Source organism: Meleagris gallopavo, chromosome 3 (genome assembly GCF_000146605.3).
Source record: "Meleagris gallopavo isolate NT-WF06-2002-E0010 breed Aviagen turkey brand Nicholas breeding stock chromosome 3, Turkey_5.1, whole genome shotgun sequence".
Lineage (NCBI taxonomy): Eukaryota > Metazoa > Chordata > Aves > Galliformes > Phasianidae > Meleagris > Meleagris gallopavo.
Genome location: NC_015013.2, coordinates 3,496,656 through 3,517,538, shown reverse-complemented (window position 1 = coordinate 3,517,538; position 20,883 = coordinate 3,496,656). Strand labels below are relative to the sequence as shown.

The following is a 20,883-nucleotide window of genomic DNA, read 5'->3' as shown; positions in this document are numbered from 1 at the left end:
GGGTGTTATCTCTGCACCAGCGCATAGCTTTAAGACAGAAAGCTTATGGTCGTTCGTTATGGCTCTACTGAATCATAGAAATAGTTGAGTTTCTTCTAAAAGTGCTTGCAGATTCTGAACAGCTGTGGGGCTCTTCAGTTAAGTGCCAGCCCAGGCCTGCCGTGTGACTAGCAGCAGGTCTTTGAGCTGGCAGGTTCTTACCAAGTCATTTAAGATGATGACTAATTTGAAGTCTTTGAGCTATATGTTAGTCAGGCTACTACTGTTCTCTGTTAAATATTAATTCTGAGAAAATTAAAGGTACTCTGTGTATCACATCACATCTCCCTGCGTGAAGTGCATCACTTCTGCAGGTGAGTGACAGTGCAAATGTGAGTGACATATGCTTCATGGCACTTAGTGTACTGTGCTTCCAAAGGGATGTGTTTGAGAATGAAAACACTTCTAGCTCAGATCTGTAAAGGTGTGCAGTCAATCAAACATGAGTCAGTAGGAAGGTGGTAATGCTAAGCCAATAATGGCTGTAATTGTTCCTGCCTGCTTGGAAGGAATCCACCCAATTCCACCTAGAGGAAGATGCTGTGATAGCTCAGGTGGAGTTGTAAGGTCTGTATCCACAGCTGCTCCAACTATTCCCCCAGCTAAGGTTCTCAGCCTCCACAAAGGGAGCAAGGCAGGGAACAGTGGCATTTCTGTTGCCCGTAAGTTAAGTAATAGTTATTCATGTGAAATACAGTAGCTAAAGTCTGCTCAGAAGGGAAAGTGTTAGGATCTTACATTTCTGCTGACATACTCACCTTTGAATGTTTGATTCCAGATCATCTGTGTCATTAGTAATGGTTTCTACAGGGAAAAAAAAGTCCTGCAGAGTCTTCTTTTGCTAACTGGTACCTCATAAAGATGTTTACACTCTTCTGAAGCGTAGTGAGTTGCTGCTGTCCCAAAATGGTATGATCCCTGCATTCGCTCTTCAGTGTTATCTACACAAACTTCAAAGCAATGAAAAGCCAGATACAAACCCGTTTGCCATTTCAGAATTAATACTTTTGCTGTTGTTGTTTTTCAGAGCAGTACTTAGTCTAGCACAAGAAACCTATCTTGAAAACACAAAAAAGGCAATGGAGACGGTTTGACTGAGTTAGCTCAGACTGCTCTAAGCTTAGCTGCAGGCAGTATCTGTTCATTTGCAGAAACTTGCTTCAAGGTACATGAAATAACTGAGTTCAAGATTATCAGTTCAGAGCAATACAAGAGGACAAGGTAAACAGATGTCAAATGAAACGTCCCCCTTCATTCCCCCTACCAAAGTACTGTCAGAGACCAAGCTATTGTGACTTACTGTGGCTGGTGCCTGTAATTAATGCCAGTCTCTGTTTTGCCTCTGAATTTACAGAACTTACTTTTGGTTACTGTCACCACCTTCAAGAATTTGGGGACTAATAGGTCTGGAATAGCCCCTGTTGCACACAGTTCTGTTGCCTAGTGCAAAGCAGTACTTAGCAGTTGTGGACTATTGCTTGTGGCAGCTGTATTTCGGAGTAGTGAGATAAAAAAACTTAATGCACAAATTTTTGATGTTCACAATCGTTCATTTGACTCCATGGCACTGGTTTTATATAGAAAAATACCAAAAGTGCAGTGACAAAAAGTGTCTGGTGAGCCAAGTAGCAAAGATGTACTGTGAAGGGCTACAACAAAAACCAGCCTGAGATCAGGAACCATAAAGCCTCCTCCCTTCAGCCCTGTGTGCCACCAGGGCTATAATCCTTCCCTGGGTTATAACAAGTCAGACAGCACCAGGGTTTATTGCAGTTGAATTGCCAGTGGTTGAGCTTGGAATTATTTAGCACAGGTGTTTCTATAACAGTGATATATTGGGAAAATTCAGTGTTCAACAACCATCATATTTCCAGCTGTGCTGTGGTTAGTGCTAGTACAGTGAACCTAATATAAAACATATGAGAATATTTGCTAGCTCAGGAACTTGTTAAAGGTATTTTCTTACAATATCTGTGCTGCTATATTTATCTAGGTGCGTTTCTTTGGTCTTGCATTTTCATAAAGGGTGTGATACTGGTTTCATAAAGCTGTCTCCAAACCTGGATTCTGCTTCTCTGTAACCAAGTGTATTAGTAGTGGTGCTAGCCAGCGTACAGCACGCAAGCAGATGAAAATAAGATTATGAGGATTCCAATGACAGTCCGTTATCCTCAGTACATTCATCCTGAGTGGCACCTTTGCATTTGATACATATATAGAGATGTTTTTACTAGGGGTGATGGAAATCTTGAAACAAGTGTTGCAAGCATCTATATATAAAAGAACATAAAAGGGCAAAACTTAACAAGAGCCTGGGGGGCTGTAAAACAAGGGTAGTGAACTGCATCCACTAGCAGCAAAATTTGTGAGCATCAGAAAAGATATTTTAGGTACACACACTCACACATACATTTTGATGGGTTGAAAAGACTAATACACGAATATAGAAGCAAATGATTGGAGAATATAAGGGTGGCTCTGAAAATAATGCCTCCTATTTTATTAGGTTGGCTCATGACGTCAGAGGTGGATGGTGGTGGTATGGCAGCAGAGGGTGAACCTTCCTGACAGTATTCCATTGCATTTTGTTGCCGTGTGACAGATGGCAGCAGAGGGTCAGTCTGACAGAATGGCATTTGACCTGGAAGTGCACATGAAGCAAAGGTGTGTCACTGGATTCCTCCATGAGGAAAAAATTGCACCCTTTGACGTTCATCAACGCTTGCTGTATGTTTTAGAGACTAAACAATAGATGCAAACGCAATGAGGTGGGGGGTGATGCATTTCAGCAGTGGTGACAGGAACAGTGGGTCACCTCTGCTGGTGCAGACTTCTATGAGCACAACAAGCAGGATCTTGTTATGACTAGTGAAAATGCACAGCTAATGGTGATGACTGTGCTTAAAAAGCATTTTGTAGCTGAGAATTTGCTCTATCATATATTGTTATTGTGCTTTTTGTACCTGTTGTAGTTTCCATGGAAATAAATAGCAGGCATTGCTTTCAGAGTGACCTACAAAGATGTTAGTAAAAAACATGCATATAAAGACAGAGAAACACTCATGACAAGCATGTGCTCTGAGCTGAGCTGTACGAACATGTTTCATTAGTAACTTTGTGCCACAACAGGTTTGTTATCCTAGTATAACAGACATTCTCTGGTGTCACCATACATTTCCAACAGTCCATTTAAGCTATGGCTGTTCTGTGGATCTCTTTTGAGAAAGAAGATTAAATGCCACCAGGCATCCAAAGTCAGTTGTTTTATGTCTTATAGTTTCATCTGACTAGAAGAAATGCATCTACATACTGACTTGGCCCTATTGTTTATAATTTTCCTGACAGAGAAAGTAGGCATCTTTTACCTATATACTGCATGTGTTATGGGAGAAGCAGGAAATGCACCTCTCTGATTTGAAACAGATAGCTGATGTGAAAAAGGCACGCTGATTTAAGGAAGATCTTTCCTCTGACTTGAGAAAGCAGCTTTGTATTTTTCATGACTGGATTGATACTCACTGAGTCATTCTATCCATGAGCTGGTGCCATTTCAATGTCACGGTTTAACAGCTCAATTAGGACTTCTTTTGAGACAGTAGATAGAGCAAGCAGAGATGTAGAACAGGAATCAGTATTTCTTGGTATCCAGAGACTGAGTTAACACCTTTTAGGAGCTGGCATTAGGGACTTGTATCCAACTTAGAATCACAAAAAGTTGGATGTGACTTCTTGAGTATTTTACACTCGTTTTTTAGCAAGATTGCATACAATTGTGTAAAAACTAAACAAATCAAATTCTACTCTTTCAAAAATATCTTTATAATTGAAAATCTATTATACATAGTACTTTGTCTTTTTTCTTTGCAGTTTTGCTTTTGCTAAACTCTGAAGCTCCATTTCTACCTTATTATGCACCAGTTTACCAAATGGGCAGACATTTATCAAATGGGCCATCAGTAGCCGTAGAAATGCAGTAGTATGTCCAAGTTAAAATTCTTGCTTTGATTACTACAAATACATGGAGCCCTTGGGTCCAAAGCTTCCACTGAAGCACAGCTATTTGCAAATAGATTTTTATAGCACATTAGTGCTGGAGGAGAGTCCAAAGAAAATAGTCCTTTTCAATATTAAAACCAGCTGTGACTTTCTTGTGCTGATGACTCATTCATTTTTTTTTATAGGGTGGGAGAACTAGGCAAAAGACACACAGAGTCTTATTCAAGACGTTGTTTGTTTTGCAAAGGGTATCCTAGCCACAAGCCAACTTGATCATACCAATATGCAGCTCATGTTTATTTAAAACTTTTTTCTTTTAACAGTTCCAATTATAAAAACAGAACCCACAGATGACTATGAGCCTGCTCAAACCTGTGGACCAATGAACCAAGGCTTAAGCCCTCTCTCTAAACCATACTACAACCAGCAGATCATGATGCCCCCTGATCCTGGTTCGTGCCTCATGGCTGGCTTCGCCTCCTGTCAGCAGAGGAACACGGTGATGTCACCCTCTCCCAACGCAAGCCCCAAGCTGCACGACCTTTCATCCTCTCCTTACAAGTGCATCCCCAACCCCGGCCACAGTCACCTCGGACTTCAGCAGCCCGCTGGAGGTGTCCCCACCATACAGGAAGTGCCAAGGTCTATAGTTGTGCACCCAAGCTCCCCCGAGCAATCATCTCACATCATGCTGCAGCCGCAGGTGAGTCAACATCTGAGCAGTAGCTGTCCCCTTGGTTATCAACAAACACTCTATCCCAACAGTCCCTCTTCTCCAGTTCCATCTGTTACCCAAGAGCCAACCTATTTGCAGTCCTGCAGTCCAACTCACTCATCCATAATGGGTCAACAGCAGCAGCAACTGCCGAAGGTTCACAGAAATGAGTCTCCAACAACCCAACCACTGTCATTGCCAGAGTTGCATGAGGAAAGTAATCATAATTTGGCCCCTATTCCTGTAACGATCAAGCGAGAACCTGAGGAATTGGACCAGATGTACCTGGATGATGGTAAGTCTTCCACAGCGTAGAGGTTTGCATTCAACCATGTTGCTCTATCAGTGAGTTCCCTTAACTTCCTCCTCCTTTTGAATTCGGGTGGAAAAAAAAAAGTATGATTAACAGCCTGGTGGAATTACACTGAGTTTTGCTCGGTTTGTTTCTATATGGAAAAAGGTTCTCAGTTTCACTTGCAATAATGAAACCATATTATCTAAGCCTTTAATGCTATCAGTTACCATAGAGCTGGCTGCATGACCAACAGCTACACTGCAATAATCTTAACTGTATGGTCTTGGCTTATGCCTATGTCAGTGACTCATGAAACTGCAGTGAAAACATATTTAACATTGTTCTGTCCATAATGAAGTAAAATTTCTGATACACAAATCTTCTCACTGGAACTAAATGATAAACTGCTCTCTTTCAGTTGTGAAAATTTAAATTAAAAATAGTGACACATCTTTCAGCGTAACTTTTCAGTCTGGTGGCATCTGATATTACTTCTTTTTCTTCCATTCTTATTCTTATTGAGGACTTGCTGCTTTTTTCTTTTTTTTTTTTGGTAAGATTTTCTATGCATATATATTCTACATGCACCACTGAAATATTAAAATGCTGCGATGAACTTGTCAGACTCCAGCTTCCGAAGATTTATTAGCTGAGCATAATAAAAGGGGTAATCTGGAATTTGATTATGTGACCTCACTGAACTGTGATTTAGCACATGCTGCTAAGTATCCCAGAAGTATTCTGAACCCTCACCTTAATGCAGTATGTGAGTTCCCTTCCAATAGCCGTATAACTTTATATAACATGCCATGCCATGCTATTTGAAAAAGAAATGCTTTTGAAATGGCTGCATTGAAACCAATTAGTGCCAAGGAACCTCTGAATGCAACTGTCTTTCAGGGAGAATTTAAAGAAAAAAAACAAAAAAACACAATTTTTATTTTAAACAGCATGATACTCACCGAATTAGGATTATAAATGAATGTTTTGGAGCTTTAGGAGCAGTCTTTTGATTTTCAAAAGGAAAATCATTTTTAGCAGCAGAAGTTGTTATTGATTACATGATAGACACGTCTGAGGAATTTCCCTAATTAGGAGTTCAGTTGCACAACACATTATTTGACACAATGTTATCTTCATATACTGTACATTTTTCACCACATATCTGCACTGTGAAGAGTAAAATTTTCAACAAACCAAACAAGAAGTGTACACAAACCAGAACAGAAAATCGTGCCTGGATTTTGGTTTTGAAACTGGAAGTTATTTCTATAAGGCTAGTCTATAGCTGTCTTTCTAGAAAAGCACAAAGAATGGATAGTCTTTCTGCTTTACCTCTCCACAATCCAGCAAGCACTTCTGTGACAGCATTACCAAGTCCACCTTTGTCTCATCTCTGCTGGAGGAACTGGACTGCAGCTCAGATGTGGAAAGCAGAGCTTATCAATCATATCTACTTCAGCTCTCTCCTGAAGGAACACAGGAGCTTTACTGCAGAACAGCTTTGGAACAGAAGTTTTAATTTTTTTTAGCAACGTTCATTCTCTCTGACAAAGCAGAAACGGCTTAGTCCTTACCCATTTCTGTTCCATTCTCTCTTCTGGACACACATGCATACCAGTCATTTGACAGACAGACAGAAGTAATTGTAGAAACCACCATGTACATCTGCACTGATGCTTAAAGTTGACTTTGAGGATCTATTCAGCTCACCAAATTCGGATATATTTCCCTTTGGTATCCATCAGGTTATCAAAATCATTCCATGGCCGACCACAAGAGCTATAAGCCAAGAAAATAATATGTAGATGTAACAGGGCAACGATATATAACAGAAGATAGAATAATGTATGTTTTTTCAAAAACTTAAGCAATAGCAGTTCTCTCGATGGGTAATCAGAAATGGTAGCTAGAGGACCTACCTTTTCTGTGACTAAGCTGATGTTTAGGTCTGTCACAGACTGATGCAGCCTTGTCCACATGAGCTTACTGTTACTCGTCTGTCTCACTGCCTAAAGAAAAGGCCATCCGCTCTGTGCCTTGCCTTTGATGATGTCAGGAAAAGAGTACTACTGTCTTCTTGTTCATCTGTATGTTGGGTCTGAGAAAGGAACTGTGCAGCAGAGGAGCTGGAGGTTGGAACCACATCTTGTGGGATATGTGCTGGTCAGGACACTGACATACCTCAGACACAGCACAGAAGCACAAAACTGTATGTCAGGCTCAAAGCCAGTTTACATCTATGCATTCATGGAAGCAACCTAAGAACAACCTGTGCAGATAATGTTTTCACATTACAATTAATCTGATTAACTTATAGGCTCTCCCTGGAAAGGGTTGCATCAGTCCATCTAGGCCACATGCTCTTGCTGCTTCCCTTGAGTAATATCAATTAATTGTGTAGCAGCAGAACAGGCTAATAGAAAATTATCTCTACAAGAATAGCAAAATCTACACAGTTTTCCATTGGATCAGCTCACTGAACTGCATTGGGTGGGTCCAGCCCATCAGACGTGCAGGAAGCCTTTTGCAGTAGGGCCACACTGGGTGGCAGACACCCATAGTCTAGAGTGCCTTGCAGCCACATCTGATGTCATTTTATCTTCCCCAGCAAATATCTAATCGGCTCATCCTGTCTCAGCAAAAAAATCCCCATATCATGCTCACCCCCTACTTATGAAAGGCTGATGTCTTGCCTTCCTGACACAGTCTCAAAGGACAGTTTGGCCACTGTGGGGACTGCCTAGAAACTTATATGATTGCAGTTGGTGTCCCAGTAGTTGATGTTCAGTGAGATATGTACCCCATGTGTGCAGTGCCTTTGAGCCTGGGGCTGTCTGATCAGTACCTCTGGTACTAATTGTGGAATAAGGCACTGTTCAGAGGGAGAATGGATTTTACATGTGCCTGATTTTCTTTTTTAAAGCATCACCACTGTTGATTATTCAGTTGTATCCATCTTTAAATTATATAGCATAATTTAAATTACTTTCAGTTTTTCTAAATATTTGTACCTGATGTCACTACGAGAGCTAGAGTGATGTCAGATGCTTCACTTCACTGCTTTCCTTCCATATTACTCTAAATATATCAACTCTTTCCCTCATCCTTAAGGTAGATTAAAAGTAATGCAGTGTTGAGGTGACACTAAAAATTAAATTTGCAAAGCTCCATAATTCCATAAATAATATATAATTCCATAAATAAATAAATATTCGTAGTGTCTTGTAACTACTTAATACCTCCAGTTTTACTTGAAAGTACTTACGAAAAGTGTGAGATACAGACGTCTGACATACTTATGGGACTACTGGACAAATGAAATATCTAACTGGCTATGCCAGATGATATTTGGTAAAGTTTTGGTTGCTTTGTTTTCCTAGAAAAAAAAAATCTGGAGAGGTTTAATTTATGTAACTAATATATATGTAGCAATCTTGGAACAGGTATAAACTGAAATTTTTTGGTTTCAGTTTATGGGATCAAAGCAATACTCATTCTTTGTGGTCTGGAGTAACTCCAAATATAGACCATCTATACTGGAGTGTAAAGATGGAAAAAAACAGTCAGTGAGTATATATAATATATATCCTGTACATAACACTTCTCTGCTTCTGTAATGGTGGGCAGCTGAACTGATATAAAGGGAGCACCCAAAGAGATTTCCATTTTGGCAAGTAAGCTTTGGTCTTGGCAATCTTGTTTTAAATCAAAACCTACAGTAGCCACCTGGGTTACTCATTAAATGCACTGTCCATTTCAATATGTGCATATATGATTCAAAACGTATAACGTATTTCAGACTCACCCCATAAAGTGATACCTGATATATTATGGCTATGCTCTTGATATTGAAAACTATCTGGCTTGTATACCAGCACTCATTTCAAATAATTATGAGTTCAACCTCCAAACAAAGATTATGGCTGACTCCTGCTGCTGCTTTCACAGCAAGATTTGATGTGCTGTTTAAAAGCATGGTCTGATGAAGGAGCTGAAATGTGACATTTATGCCTCGTGCTGTTCCTCTTCTGGTTCTTTGCAATAGAAGAGATGTTGTCTCCTGTCCTCCTTGCCAGGAGTTCTTGCAGCAGCCTGCAGCATGCTGCGGCACCCTGGCAGACCACTCCAGTGCTAACACTGTCTCCATGTGCCTATGTTGTCCTTGCTCTAGACAGCAAAGATTACATGATTTTCCCCTTACAGATCTAACCTGGGAGCAGTGCTGGATGTGTAGGGTGGTACACCCCATGGAAAATCCTTAGGCAGACAAGCAGTCTGATTTGTCTACCTGTAGGACATCTTCAGTACAGATACATGCAGATAATTGCTTTTAAGAGTAAACATTCTGGGGGGGGTCAATGAGTCTAAAGTGCTGTACAGCCTTTGGAGGGATAAAGCAGAATTGACATTGCCAAAAGAGAGAGCCAGTTTGAGGAAAGTGTGAGCTGATGAGAACTCTCCCTAGTCCCCGGAACCAATCATTATCTCAAGGGGATGTGAAAATTTACCTTAATTTGTATCTCACTTTTGAGTAGCTCCTCTCACTAGCCCTCTAACAGGGACCTGAGTCAAAAGCTGTGACAGTCTGTTTTTGAAATAATCCTACTCCTTTTCTGTTGTCTGGGGAAACTCAAAGAATTTTTTCAAATTTTGATTACTTTTCTTAGTGGTCAGAGAAATTCCAAGCCAAAAGTGATGGAGCTATGTTCACAAGCTTTCAGGATGTTCAGGCAGCTTGGGGACCAGCCAGGCTCACAACAGGGGATGCTAAAGGTGACTTGAAATCATCTACCTTATCCCCATTTCCCTTTCCTGGATCAAGTGTAGTCTGGGTGTAACACAGAATCTCCAAATCTTTTTATTTCACCAGGATGGAGAGTTCAATTAGGTTTGTTAATGCCAAGAAACATTTTTTGGGTTGTAACTGGCACTCCCAAAAGCTATGGCATTTTTACCTGCAGCAGAATGATAATCAATTGTGAAATTATTTCCTGCCATTAGAAACATCAAAGAAATTAGTTTTCATTACAGATGAAAATGAAGTATTTCTAAAAAGCTAGTGGGAAACACATTGGTACCAACAGGAAAAAGGTGTATTATTTATGTTCTCAGCAGATATCTGGGTCCGTGCTTTGATCTGAACTTGCTATATGAATGCATAAAACTTTACAAAAGCAATTTTTAATGAAAAGTGAAACAGCGACCTGGAGGATTTTTTAATAAAGGGACATTTGAGTTAAGAAGCTGAAGAAGGCCTTGGCTTCTTCAACTTCTACCCAATTTTGAGATGAAGTCCCAGCCATTTGAAGGCAGCAGCAAGCTTCCACTGACTGTAGTGGGACCAGAATTTCACCCTCAGTTTAAAAAACTCTTTTCCAGAATGCCCCAGGTCCCATGTAAATGCCAGAGCTGGAATAACAATATCTGAAAGACAGATTGCTTGTCTGAAGTTTTGTATATTAAGTCAGCCTCCTCCACTCCACACAGACACATTTATAAAAGTCGCTATCCTGATCTTCACTTGATCTGAACTATAAATCTTCATGTAGGTAGATGAATATACATAACCATAAACGAAGATATCTGATGTTTATATACACGGCTAACAGAAAGTATCAAAAAAACCATATCATCATCTTTTTTAAAACAAGGAGGCTTTTGTTCTTGTGATTGTCTTTGCACAGCTGTGAGTTTTATAGTGCCGTGCCAATGAATGCACTCATTGCAACTTTTATTTTACTCTGAAAAGGTAAATTGGGAGCATTAAGCCCCCAATAAGTATGTAAAAGTGGCAAAACCACAGGTAAAGTGTTACTGAAAGCTGCAGCCCTGCCAGTCATTTCATTTTAAACATGACTCTTTTAAAAATAACTTTTGCAGTAAAAGCTGTAACTCCTGGACGTAATATGAGCTATTGCTAATGTCATTCCCATGAATTGCTTACAGAGTGTTGAACTGTTAGATGTCTGACAAGTCCATATATCTCCTATACTGTATATATGAAATTTTTTTGCCCCTAGACCATATGTTCTTTTTTTTCTTTTTCTTATTATTCCTCTGTATTCTTCAAATGCACGTGGTTTGGTGATATAGTTTATTTGAACAGGAACTATAGCAGACAGAATTATTCTTTTGCTGAAATGTATCCTTTTTCATACATCTCAGCGTCATGATTAAAGTGATTGGCTCTTAAGGCATTAAGTTTAGTCTGCTGCTGCCACAGTTATGCTTTTGAAAACTCCTGAGTGCACTCTGTGATTTTCAGTAGTCCAGATGTCATTAGAGCAACATGCAGGTAGTCTGCAAAGTCCAGTAACACTGTCTACACTTCAGTCTGGCTTGCGTGAGCTTTTCCCTCCTTCTTGGCCTAGAGTAGCAGTTTTGGGAAAAAACAAATAGCTGTCCTCATGGAAAGTTTTACTTAATCTGGCCTGCTGCCTGCCCCAAGACCCTCCTCACTTCTAATGATGATTGAAAGTGTACATGCTACTGTGATAAAACATGCTGAGTTGTTAACATTCGGGACTTCGGTTGTGCACGATGAGTAAGGGAGGACTGAAGTAATTTGTTAGTGTCAGATCGCTGGTGGACTTGTGAGTCTGAATTTGAGGGGTGTCCTGTTACACAAAACCACACCACACTCCTGGACTAGGAAGGAAGTTTCGCTGCCCTCAGCGAGTTTAAGTGAATTGAGTCTCCCTAGAGGCTCGCCAAAAGGAAGTCCCCAAAGGAGCTGGTGATCAGACTAGGTGTCACATCCAGTCCTGGAAGACTCTCAGAGCAGATCTGACTGCCTCTAATTGCAGTACCTATGCAATCTACCAATGAACTTTTTCTTCTATCACCAGCGCTTAGATACCCAGGCAGGCCCTTGATTCTTGAGCTTTCAAGACAGATCTAGCTTCTGCAGGGAAGTCCTGAGTGCCTCCACCTTCATTCAGTGATTGTAGACACTTAAGGAGGCACAGAAGTTGGGACCAAGAGGTGGTAAAGTGATAGGAAAGCTGTAGAAATCACTAGGTCATGCTTTGCATTGTTTTGATACCCCAGAGGATTTCTGGTGCTCAGAGTTCAGCCAGCCTCTGTTTGATGTGCATCTGCATGCATGCCTTCACATCACGTGTTTCATATTGTTCACTGTACAGGTCATGAAGCATTACACTGCCTCTGTTTAATGAATGCCAACTTCACACTTGTAGTCACAGTGTAATTAACTGGGGAAAAAACTGCCCCCCACTTCCATGTCTGTTCCATTCTCCTATTTCAATCGTAATGGCTGTTGGCATTGCTGTTTCAAATGGTAAAGGTTTCGTGGGTTATTTTCTGCAAGTTTTCCTTGGCGATCAGGGGAGAAGAAGTTGCTGTATCTGAGCCTCTGTAACATTTACATCTGCTTTTAAGCCTGGAGGAGCGCCAAGGAAAATATGTGGCTTGCAGAAGCACAAGCTTCTTGAGAAAGCTTTGTTCCAATGCAATTCATTTTAGGAATATGTTGTTTGTTTGAAACAGTTCTGCTGAGCTGTGCAGTGTTAGCTGGCCAGGTGTGGCTGTGTGGCTCATGGATGGCCTCCGTGCTCTCATGTCCTGAATCCCTCCTGGCAAAACAATGCTGAGGAAGTTGCTTTATAAAATCCCTCTTCTACATGGAGAGTATCATAGAGACCTCTGCTGCAAATAGAAGACTTGGGCTGAAGCAACTCTCTTACTTAGCCCAGAAAACATATACGTGTCAGAGGAAGTGCTCTCATGAGCAAACTCACTGACTTCACGTACAGTGCTCTTGGCTGTGTGTTAGCAAGCTGTAATGTTGCTAGACTGCAGAGTGGCAGAGGGCCTGCCTCTGCTCCCACTTAAGTCAATAACACTGTTCCCTTTGGGTTTATTGGGAACAGGACCAGGCATATGGCTGGTAGTTAAAATGCATAATAGCTGTATTCATTGCAATCTGGTCGCAGATAGACATGCAGAGAAGGAAATTTTTCTAGGAGATTCATGTGCAGCATGGTCAGTTGTGTCATCTGCATCTGCTGGACAACTGTGGGCACATAGCTTGACCATCACTGTCAAGAATGGGCTGTTTGATAACCTGGCTCCTGATCTTTTTTCCTCTCTGAGGGGCTAGTGTCGATTGCAACCAAAGAGGGAACGTGCTTTCCACATCAGGCTTATCACTGGACTGGGAGGAAGCTTATGGAAAAAAACAGACCCTCAAAACGTCCCCCTCCTCCTCCTCTGTAACTGAAAAGGCCTGTGAAGTTTAAACATTGAAAATATTCAGAAACTATTGGTAAGTAAGAAATAAGGAAACTGCGGACTTATTACTTGTTAATCAGTTTGGTTGGGTTTGTCTGCAAACCAGAAAACTGGCCCAGCCCTGTTCTTGGCTTGGTTGGTTGGCCTTCTGCATTTTCCATACTTTCAAGTCTACTACAAGACAAGTATCAGGAAGTGAGATGGTCCTGAAAGTACATAAAAAATCCTCGACTGTATTGGCCCTAAGCACAAGAATATGTGCATTTGAATGATCTTGGGAAGCAATTATACAGGCCGTTAAAGTCCACATTTAGTGGATTAAATTCTTTCATCTTTATGTAGTTATGACTTGTGTTTCCAAGCATCATGTTTGTAGAAGAACATTCCTCTCATCTTGCCTTTGCCCAAATGTTATTTTCTTCTACTTAGTTTTAGCCTTCTGCGTTCATGTGGGAATTTACTCTTCATGTCTTTGCTGTCCAGATTTTTCTTGATGTTAGCCTTCTGTGGGAGCTAAGGCTAAAGATTTATTCCATTTCATACCTGTTGTGATATCTTTGTGGTTCCAGGATAGATATTAGAATAGATATAACTAACCAATTTTCATACGCTGGGAGCAGCAGTCAGCTCTTTTTCTAGTGCTTCAGGGAAAATATGTATTACATTGCCATCTTGTGAATAAATTCTTGTGCAAACTACTTAAGAAATAGAAAAAAAGCCTTTTGGGGTCATGAGTGAAGCCTCCAAAAATGCGAAAATGCAACATATTTAAACTTCATGCCTATCCTGTATATGCAAATCCATAAACAAACACATAATGTATGTATGTGTGCATATATACAACGAGCTTCTCTGAAAGTAATGCCTGCTATTTTATTAGGTTGACCCACAGTGTTAAAGGCAGATGGTGGTGGTATGGTAGGAGAGGTTGAGCCTTCCTGCCAGTATTTCATTACAGTTTGTTGCTGTGTGACAGACAACAGCAGAGGGGCAGTCAGACAAAATGGCGTCTGACATGGAAGTGTGTATGAAGCCTGAAGTATGTCACTGAATTCCTCCACCTGGAAAAAATTGCACCGTGGACACTCATCAACGCCTGCTGAATGTTTATGCAGACCAAACAGAAGACATGAGTACAGTGAGATGGGGGTGGTGCATTTCAGCAGTGGTGACAGCTACAGTGGGTCACCTCTGCAGGTGCACGTTTTTTATGAGTGCAGCATGCAGGCTGTGGTGAAAATGCATAGCTAATGGTGATGACTATGTTGAAAAAGTGTTTTGTAGGTGAGAGTTTGCTCTATCAAATAGTGTTATTGTGCTTCCTATATCTGTTGTAGTTTCCATGGAAATAAATAGGAGAAATTACTTTTGGAGCAACCTGCATGCGTAAGTAGTGTGATATAACACGTAGTATACTAATTCTACTTTAAGGTGCATTGGCTGAGAGTCCATAAGAGTTGGCTGAGAGACACTCATACAGGTGTCTATTAAGTAAGACTTCTTAGGAACATGAGGTCAAGAGGAGAAGCCCATTCTGTGGGACTTCCATTGTGCTCAGTTTCTGAACTGAGTTGCCCTCTGCAGCTCTGAAATCTGGCTCCATGCTGTTGCAAGCTTCTGAGCTGTAGTTGTCACTGTTGATGAATGATTTTCAGGCATTTAAATGTTTGTTATTCAGCTATTCTTTTTGTAAACTGAAGCAACTGATCAGGATGAGCTCCTGTCTCCTAGTTGGCTTTTTTTCCAGTCCTAGCTGTGTTCCACCACATTCCAGGCTGCACTTGGACTCAGCTAGTTGCTTGAGGGCTTTCACCTCAGTGCATCTGCATAAGCCTTAACAACTTGTCCAGGCAGCTTCCCCTTATAATGGTATGTCTTTGGGTTCATGGTATTCAGAGTCTCAAATGTGGTAAACTAAAGTACTAATGATGAACCAGCTGTGATGATGTTGAGGAATAAGGTTTTGGAAGGACACGGTAATGTGAAAGCATCTTTTGCAACAAAGGCAATGTATATACATTTACGTGGGGAACACACACAAAAAAGGGAAGCTTTCTCATGACGCTGTGAAAAGGTTAGCACATATTTGAAAGTTTCAGACGTAAAGTCTGTCTGCGAAACTACTTGGTGACATAACTAGAACAAAAGAAGGCTTGAGAAAAAGAGAAGTGAGAGGAAAGTTGAATACAGCATGCTCATTCAAGGAAAAAAAAAAAGAGAAAAGATGGATTTTGGAAGAAGAGGAGAAATGGTGAGTGTGGGTGTGAGAAAAGTTTGTCTAAAACTGAAATAGTAGAAATGAGTAGTAATAGCCATATGGAAGTATATTTAAAGAATGCTCCATTTTGCCCCAAAATAATTTAACAGTAGAGAAAAATGAAAGGAGATGATGAAATAAGCATTAACCTTAAGCAGGTTAAATGAGACCTAAAAAAAACCATTCATGAAGCAGCAGTCTGATGTCGATACTGATCTGCAGTGAGGCTACTGCACTGCATAGGGGCAGCTCCATTGGGGCATTTCCATGGGAGTTATCTCTGTGCTTTATTGCCAGGGAGACAGCTTCAGAATTACCATTGAATGGAGAGAGGTCCTGCAGGAAGCCCACAGATCCTCAAAAATATGTTAAAAAATAAGGGGATGGTGAGTACTCTTTGAGTAATACAGTCACACCACCTAAACTTGGTGAGAATCTTTTATATTAAAACTTCTTTACAATATAACAGGGCGTTCTTGAAAAAATCAGAAAAAAATTTGAGAAAGAATTTTTCATTGTCTCTTCCCCAATAGAAATTATGTAGAGAAAATAATATTGCTAGAAGTGATTGGCCTTTGACAAGGCAGGGAAGGATTGTTAAAAGTTCGTTTTCAAGGTTATATGATTGAAGAATAAAACAGGAAATCCCCTTACTTTGGAACTTTAGAAAGATGGCATTAAAATTACAGTCAGGATGTGATCCAAATGCCATGAAAAAATTTTCCATCAACTTTGATGGACATTCTAAAACAGGATGTGTTAAATCACAGGAAATAATAGCAAAGTTGCAAGTAAATTAACAGGAGATTCAAAACACATTATGAATTACCACATTAAAGAATCAATTAGAGTCAACTACTTCAATAAAGAAAAAGTAGTAGCAAAAAATAAAAAATTAAAGTTTGGATCTAGAAAAAAATTGAAACATCTGCTGAATTTTCCAGAGCTATATTTAATATTAACTTGGGAAAAACACCTGGACTGAATGGCATCTCATCAAAAAATTGTGTTTCCAGACCAAAATCACTCATATGCTTAAAAAAAATAACAATAATCTACTCAACTAAAAGAGAAAATTCCTCTCTCATCTCATCCCTACCATTGGGTTTCATTATGGGGAGCATCGCCATTTTAAACAGAGCAGTAACCAAGTGTTGATCCAGAAGTTTTCTGTTGATTATTAAGGTCTAGTGTCTGAGGTCTCCATCCTGCTGGCTGCTGCAAAATGCACCTTTTGTCCTTGTGATCTAGTTTACTGCAACAGGGCCTGCCCGTGTAAAACAGACTAGGTAGTCGGACACATTTTATTATGATAGAGTATGACAAGTAAATGGACTTTTGATAAAGCTGCAAGATTCCCCTTTAAGAAAACTTCGAATGGATGGACCATTTCTTTGGTTGTTAAATGAATATTCAGAAGAAAAAAAAAAAAAGTCTGCTTTTGAAATTTGAAACAGAAACTTACTCTCTTGTATTTTAGTCAGGAAAGTGGTAGGGACAAGACTGTCTTTATCTAATCCTGGGAGCTGTGACCTTAATTTCTAGTCAGTTAGGTAGACATCACCAGCAATACACATGTTTCAGTGGCAAAATCTATGGCGTCCCTGGTAAAGAAATCCGGATTTCTGCAACGATCATCAATGTGATTTTTGTGCTGTCAGTTGAGAGCTGGTTTCAGGGAGCAGCTGACAGATTAACATGACTTCAAATGAGGCTGTCTCATGCTTTCTGTGGTGCACTGTTCCCTGAACAGTGTTGGTCACTGCCTTCCTGTGCCTCTTTTCTGAATTATCAGTGTTCAGAAAATTATTCAAAGACATTAAATGTTGTATGAAAAGCTCTTACTGAGGAGAAGCACCTCAACAAGTAAAAAACCCCACACCTTAAATGATTGCAAGAATTCTTTCAATTGTCTGAGTATGAATAGCTCTCAGAAAATGGAAAAGATATCTGAATTGCACATTGCTCCTGCAAATGAAAATCTTAGCTTTTCATTTTCAAGGGAAAACTTTCAGTTACTCTTGATAGAGAGGACTACAGTAAATCAGCATTTATTCATTGAGATGCAGCGCATCTGCGCTGATTTCTACCTTTCATAACTAATACTTAAGAATGAATGGTCTAGCTGCAGAGATGGTTCTAGCTACCTGCTCACTTGAGATTACTTCACTTTTAAGTACAAGCAGACATTTCTGTGTAGCTTTTTTCTTTCCATTACAGGCTTATATTTTTTTCTCATATGCCAGTGGAAATCACTAAAGGAAATTAATTTGTATGAATGAATGTCATATATTTCATGGTATACCAATAACAAATTCTGGTTTGTAGAATAAGAAGAGGTAGGGCTTTTCCAAAAGATTTTAGTCCAAGTTGCATTACTTGAAGCTATGTGTTGTTTTTTCCAGTCTTGTGTCAGTAAATAATTGTAATGCTGTTCTTGAGGCTGTCTCTGACCTTCTCTGTAGTTGCCCTTTCTTGCACAAAAGCTGAAAATCATGATTGATTGATCTCTTTTTGTGATCTAGTCTAACCTAGTTTGTTAATCCTATTCCCAAATTCCTTAACAAGTTTGCCATTAATGTACTCATATATATATATACTCGTATAATGTACATGTATGCTACATATACGTAGCATAGCCGTAACAGTTTTTAAAACAGAATTCAGCAGAACCTCATCATTTCTAAGTTTTTGTATTTCATTTGAAATGCAAAGTCACTTTCTTGTATCGTTGACTGTGTTTCTTTGGTAAAAAAATGTTTGTAATAGATTCAGGCTTTATGAGTTCAGGCTAGAAAGAGTTGTCTGCTGTGTCTAAACTTGGCCACTTTGTGTAATTCTAATTGTTACTAACAAAACATGAACCAGAGATTGTGTTTTAAGGAGCCTCTTGTAGGGAAGGGGAGAACTATGTAGCAGAACATCATTTTAACAAATAAAAATTGGCAGTTGAACTGTGCACTCAAGCAAGTGAAAGAAAGACTTTTAGACTGAGAGAGATGATTTAGAACCTGCAGGGCTCTATGATTAAAGTGCACCAGTGTGTGCATGCATTAAAGCCAACACAGTGAAGTAACAACAGAAAAGCTGCCTTCTTGCAAATCAGAAGTACTTCTTGAGATTCAGAAGTAGGTCTCCTGACATCAGAAATTGCATGTGATTCAAAATTCCTGCAAAAAGAAGAGAACTAATCTATTTTCTTTTTTTTTCATGTCAACATGAAAACAGTTATTTAATGTAGATGGACAGTAGGGGCAGATGATCCTGGAGGTCTTTTCCAACCTTGGTGGTTCTACGATTCTGTGATTTAAGTGATTGTTAAGGGATAATCAGCAAAATGGCACATTTGCATTGCAGTGTGTGATTCTTTCCTGCCAGGCCTTCAGACCTGTACCCTGTATTTCTGTAGACCTACTTCACATGTCTGCCTGTGTTTAGTAAGGGTCCAGTGCAAAGACAATTAAGTCAGTAGAAATTCTTCTGTGCTTTTTGGATCAAACTCCTATTTTCAGACAAGATAACCTATCATTGAATGTTCTTTAAAAAGACCTATGTAGAAAGAAAAAAAAAACACAAAAACCAACATATACATGGAAAATTCTAATACTGGGTCAAAATGTAAGGGCCCCAAAGTTGTTGCATACACAAATTATAGTTCACAGAGCAACTATAAAAGATTTTATTACATTAAAATGCAAAAGTGAACAGTGATACAATAATATGAAATGCTATTTGTATCGTGTAACGTGACTGACTTGCAGAGGTTTCAGAAACCCTTACTGGGCTCTTCTTGGTTATTTGGGTGTGCTAGTATTTAAAGCAATGTTTGTGTTGGTTACATGGCGTAAACTGAAGGGATCTCAGAGAGAGCTGTGCTCCTATGCTAAACAGGGTGTAATATAGGGTATATTTGGGATGCATGCACCACACCTGTTTCTATCCCCCTTTATACCAGTAGGAAAGAGACATTTCTATCCTGGAGTAAGCAGTTACTAAGAATCGTTTCACAACAATATCTGGCACATGGTCTAAAAGTTCTGCCCAAACTTTGACAGTGTTGCTGAGGCCAGGAGTCCTCTTTAGATTTGTGCATTGTAGAACAGGTCAATTTGTGCCAGTATGGAGGCCTCCTGATTTGCTGCACTCATTTGTGCTGCAGTCCATCATGAAACAATGACAACGCCATACCATACATTCTCTGTGGAAAACTGGATAATTTCAACAGTTTTCCATTTTCTGTAATGTTTGTCTCTGATGTGGGGGCTTTCTTTATGTGTGCAAGGCTTTCTATAGCAGCTATCCATAGATAGCCATGACAAAGAGAAAGCATGAAAGCTTCTAGCACAGGTCATTCATCCTGGCTTATCTGGCCCTCGGAGACATTAGCTAATCGAGGCCCGATACTCCATACAATAGGACAAGTGGCGTAAAGCTACCTCTGTTATCCCGGTAAACATGGAGACTTATCATTCCCATGACCATTTTACAGGGATTGTTTTGTTCTGACAGCAACATCCACAGCCTACAGTACTATCGACTCTTAACGACGAATCTGATGCTGGCTGTGCATGTTATCAGCTCCCTAATAACTGTCTCTCTTTTTTTTTTTTTCTTTTCCCACCCCATTTGTGAGAATTTGTCCCCTGGAGCACTTCTCTATCAGGCCCATGCAGCTGCTGTTATTTTAGATATGGCAGGAAGTAGGTACCGGAAAACAGCAAGAGCTCACAGCACTCAGAAAAATCTAGAAATTCCTCTGATTTACCCAAGGCTCTGGCTCCAATCAAAGCCAGTAACAGAAATAAATAAATAAATAAACAAGCGGGGAGTGCAGGAGGAAGGCCTGAGCAGCCAGCCATGCCTGGGCTGTGTGTGCCTACATCACTTTCTATGAGGTGCTGGGAAGGGACAGGTCCCTCGTGCAGCCCAGCAGGCACACAGCATGCACAGGGGTGCAGCTGATACATGGGCAGCACCTGCCTTCACTGCTGGAGAAACCTCTTGCTCCCAAGGAGCTGCATCCTTATTGCTCAGCCACCCCTGTGTTCCCCCGCTCGTGGTTTCCCCTTTGTCTGGTGTGCTCCCATAAGTGCTTTTAGCAGTGCTTAGGAAGAAGTACCCGCCAAAGGGACTGATGAAAAGTCACTGGAGCAAGAAACTTACGTCACCTACTATTATTATTATTACAGCTACTATTATTATTATAATTGCAAAGCTCAGATAGGATAATTCTTAGCTGCTAGGCAAAGACGGCTGCTAGGCTAGCCACTTTGAGTACCTTCACTTTTCCATCAGGCTAACTTTGGAAATGACTTCCAAATAATA

The 20,883-nt window shown here is 40.1% G+C and overlaps 1 protein-coding gene across 4 annotated transcripts in view; it reads left to right on the top strand.

The window, feature by feature from the left end:
• The window catches only part of NFATC1 (nuclear factor of activated T cells 1), a 106,439-nt gene that overhangs the window by 70,601 nt on the left and 14,955 nt on the right, over nucleotides 1-20,883 (top strand). Inside the window, exons 8-9 of one of the 4 annotated variants that reach the window (XM_010708281.2) lie at nucleotides 4,359-4,738; nucleotides 4,850-5,045. In XM_010708281.2, the coding sequence (XP_010706583.2) occupies nucleotides 4,359-4,738; nucleotides 4,850-5,045 (576 nt within the window). Of the gene's footprint in view, nucleotides 1-4,358; nucleotides 5,046-20,883 lie in introns of those variants that run through there. The other 3 variants (XM_010708282.3, XM_010708284.2, XM_010708283.2) reach the window with 3 other exon arrangements.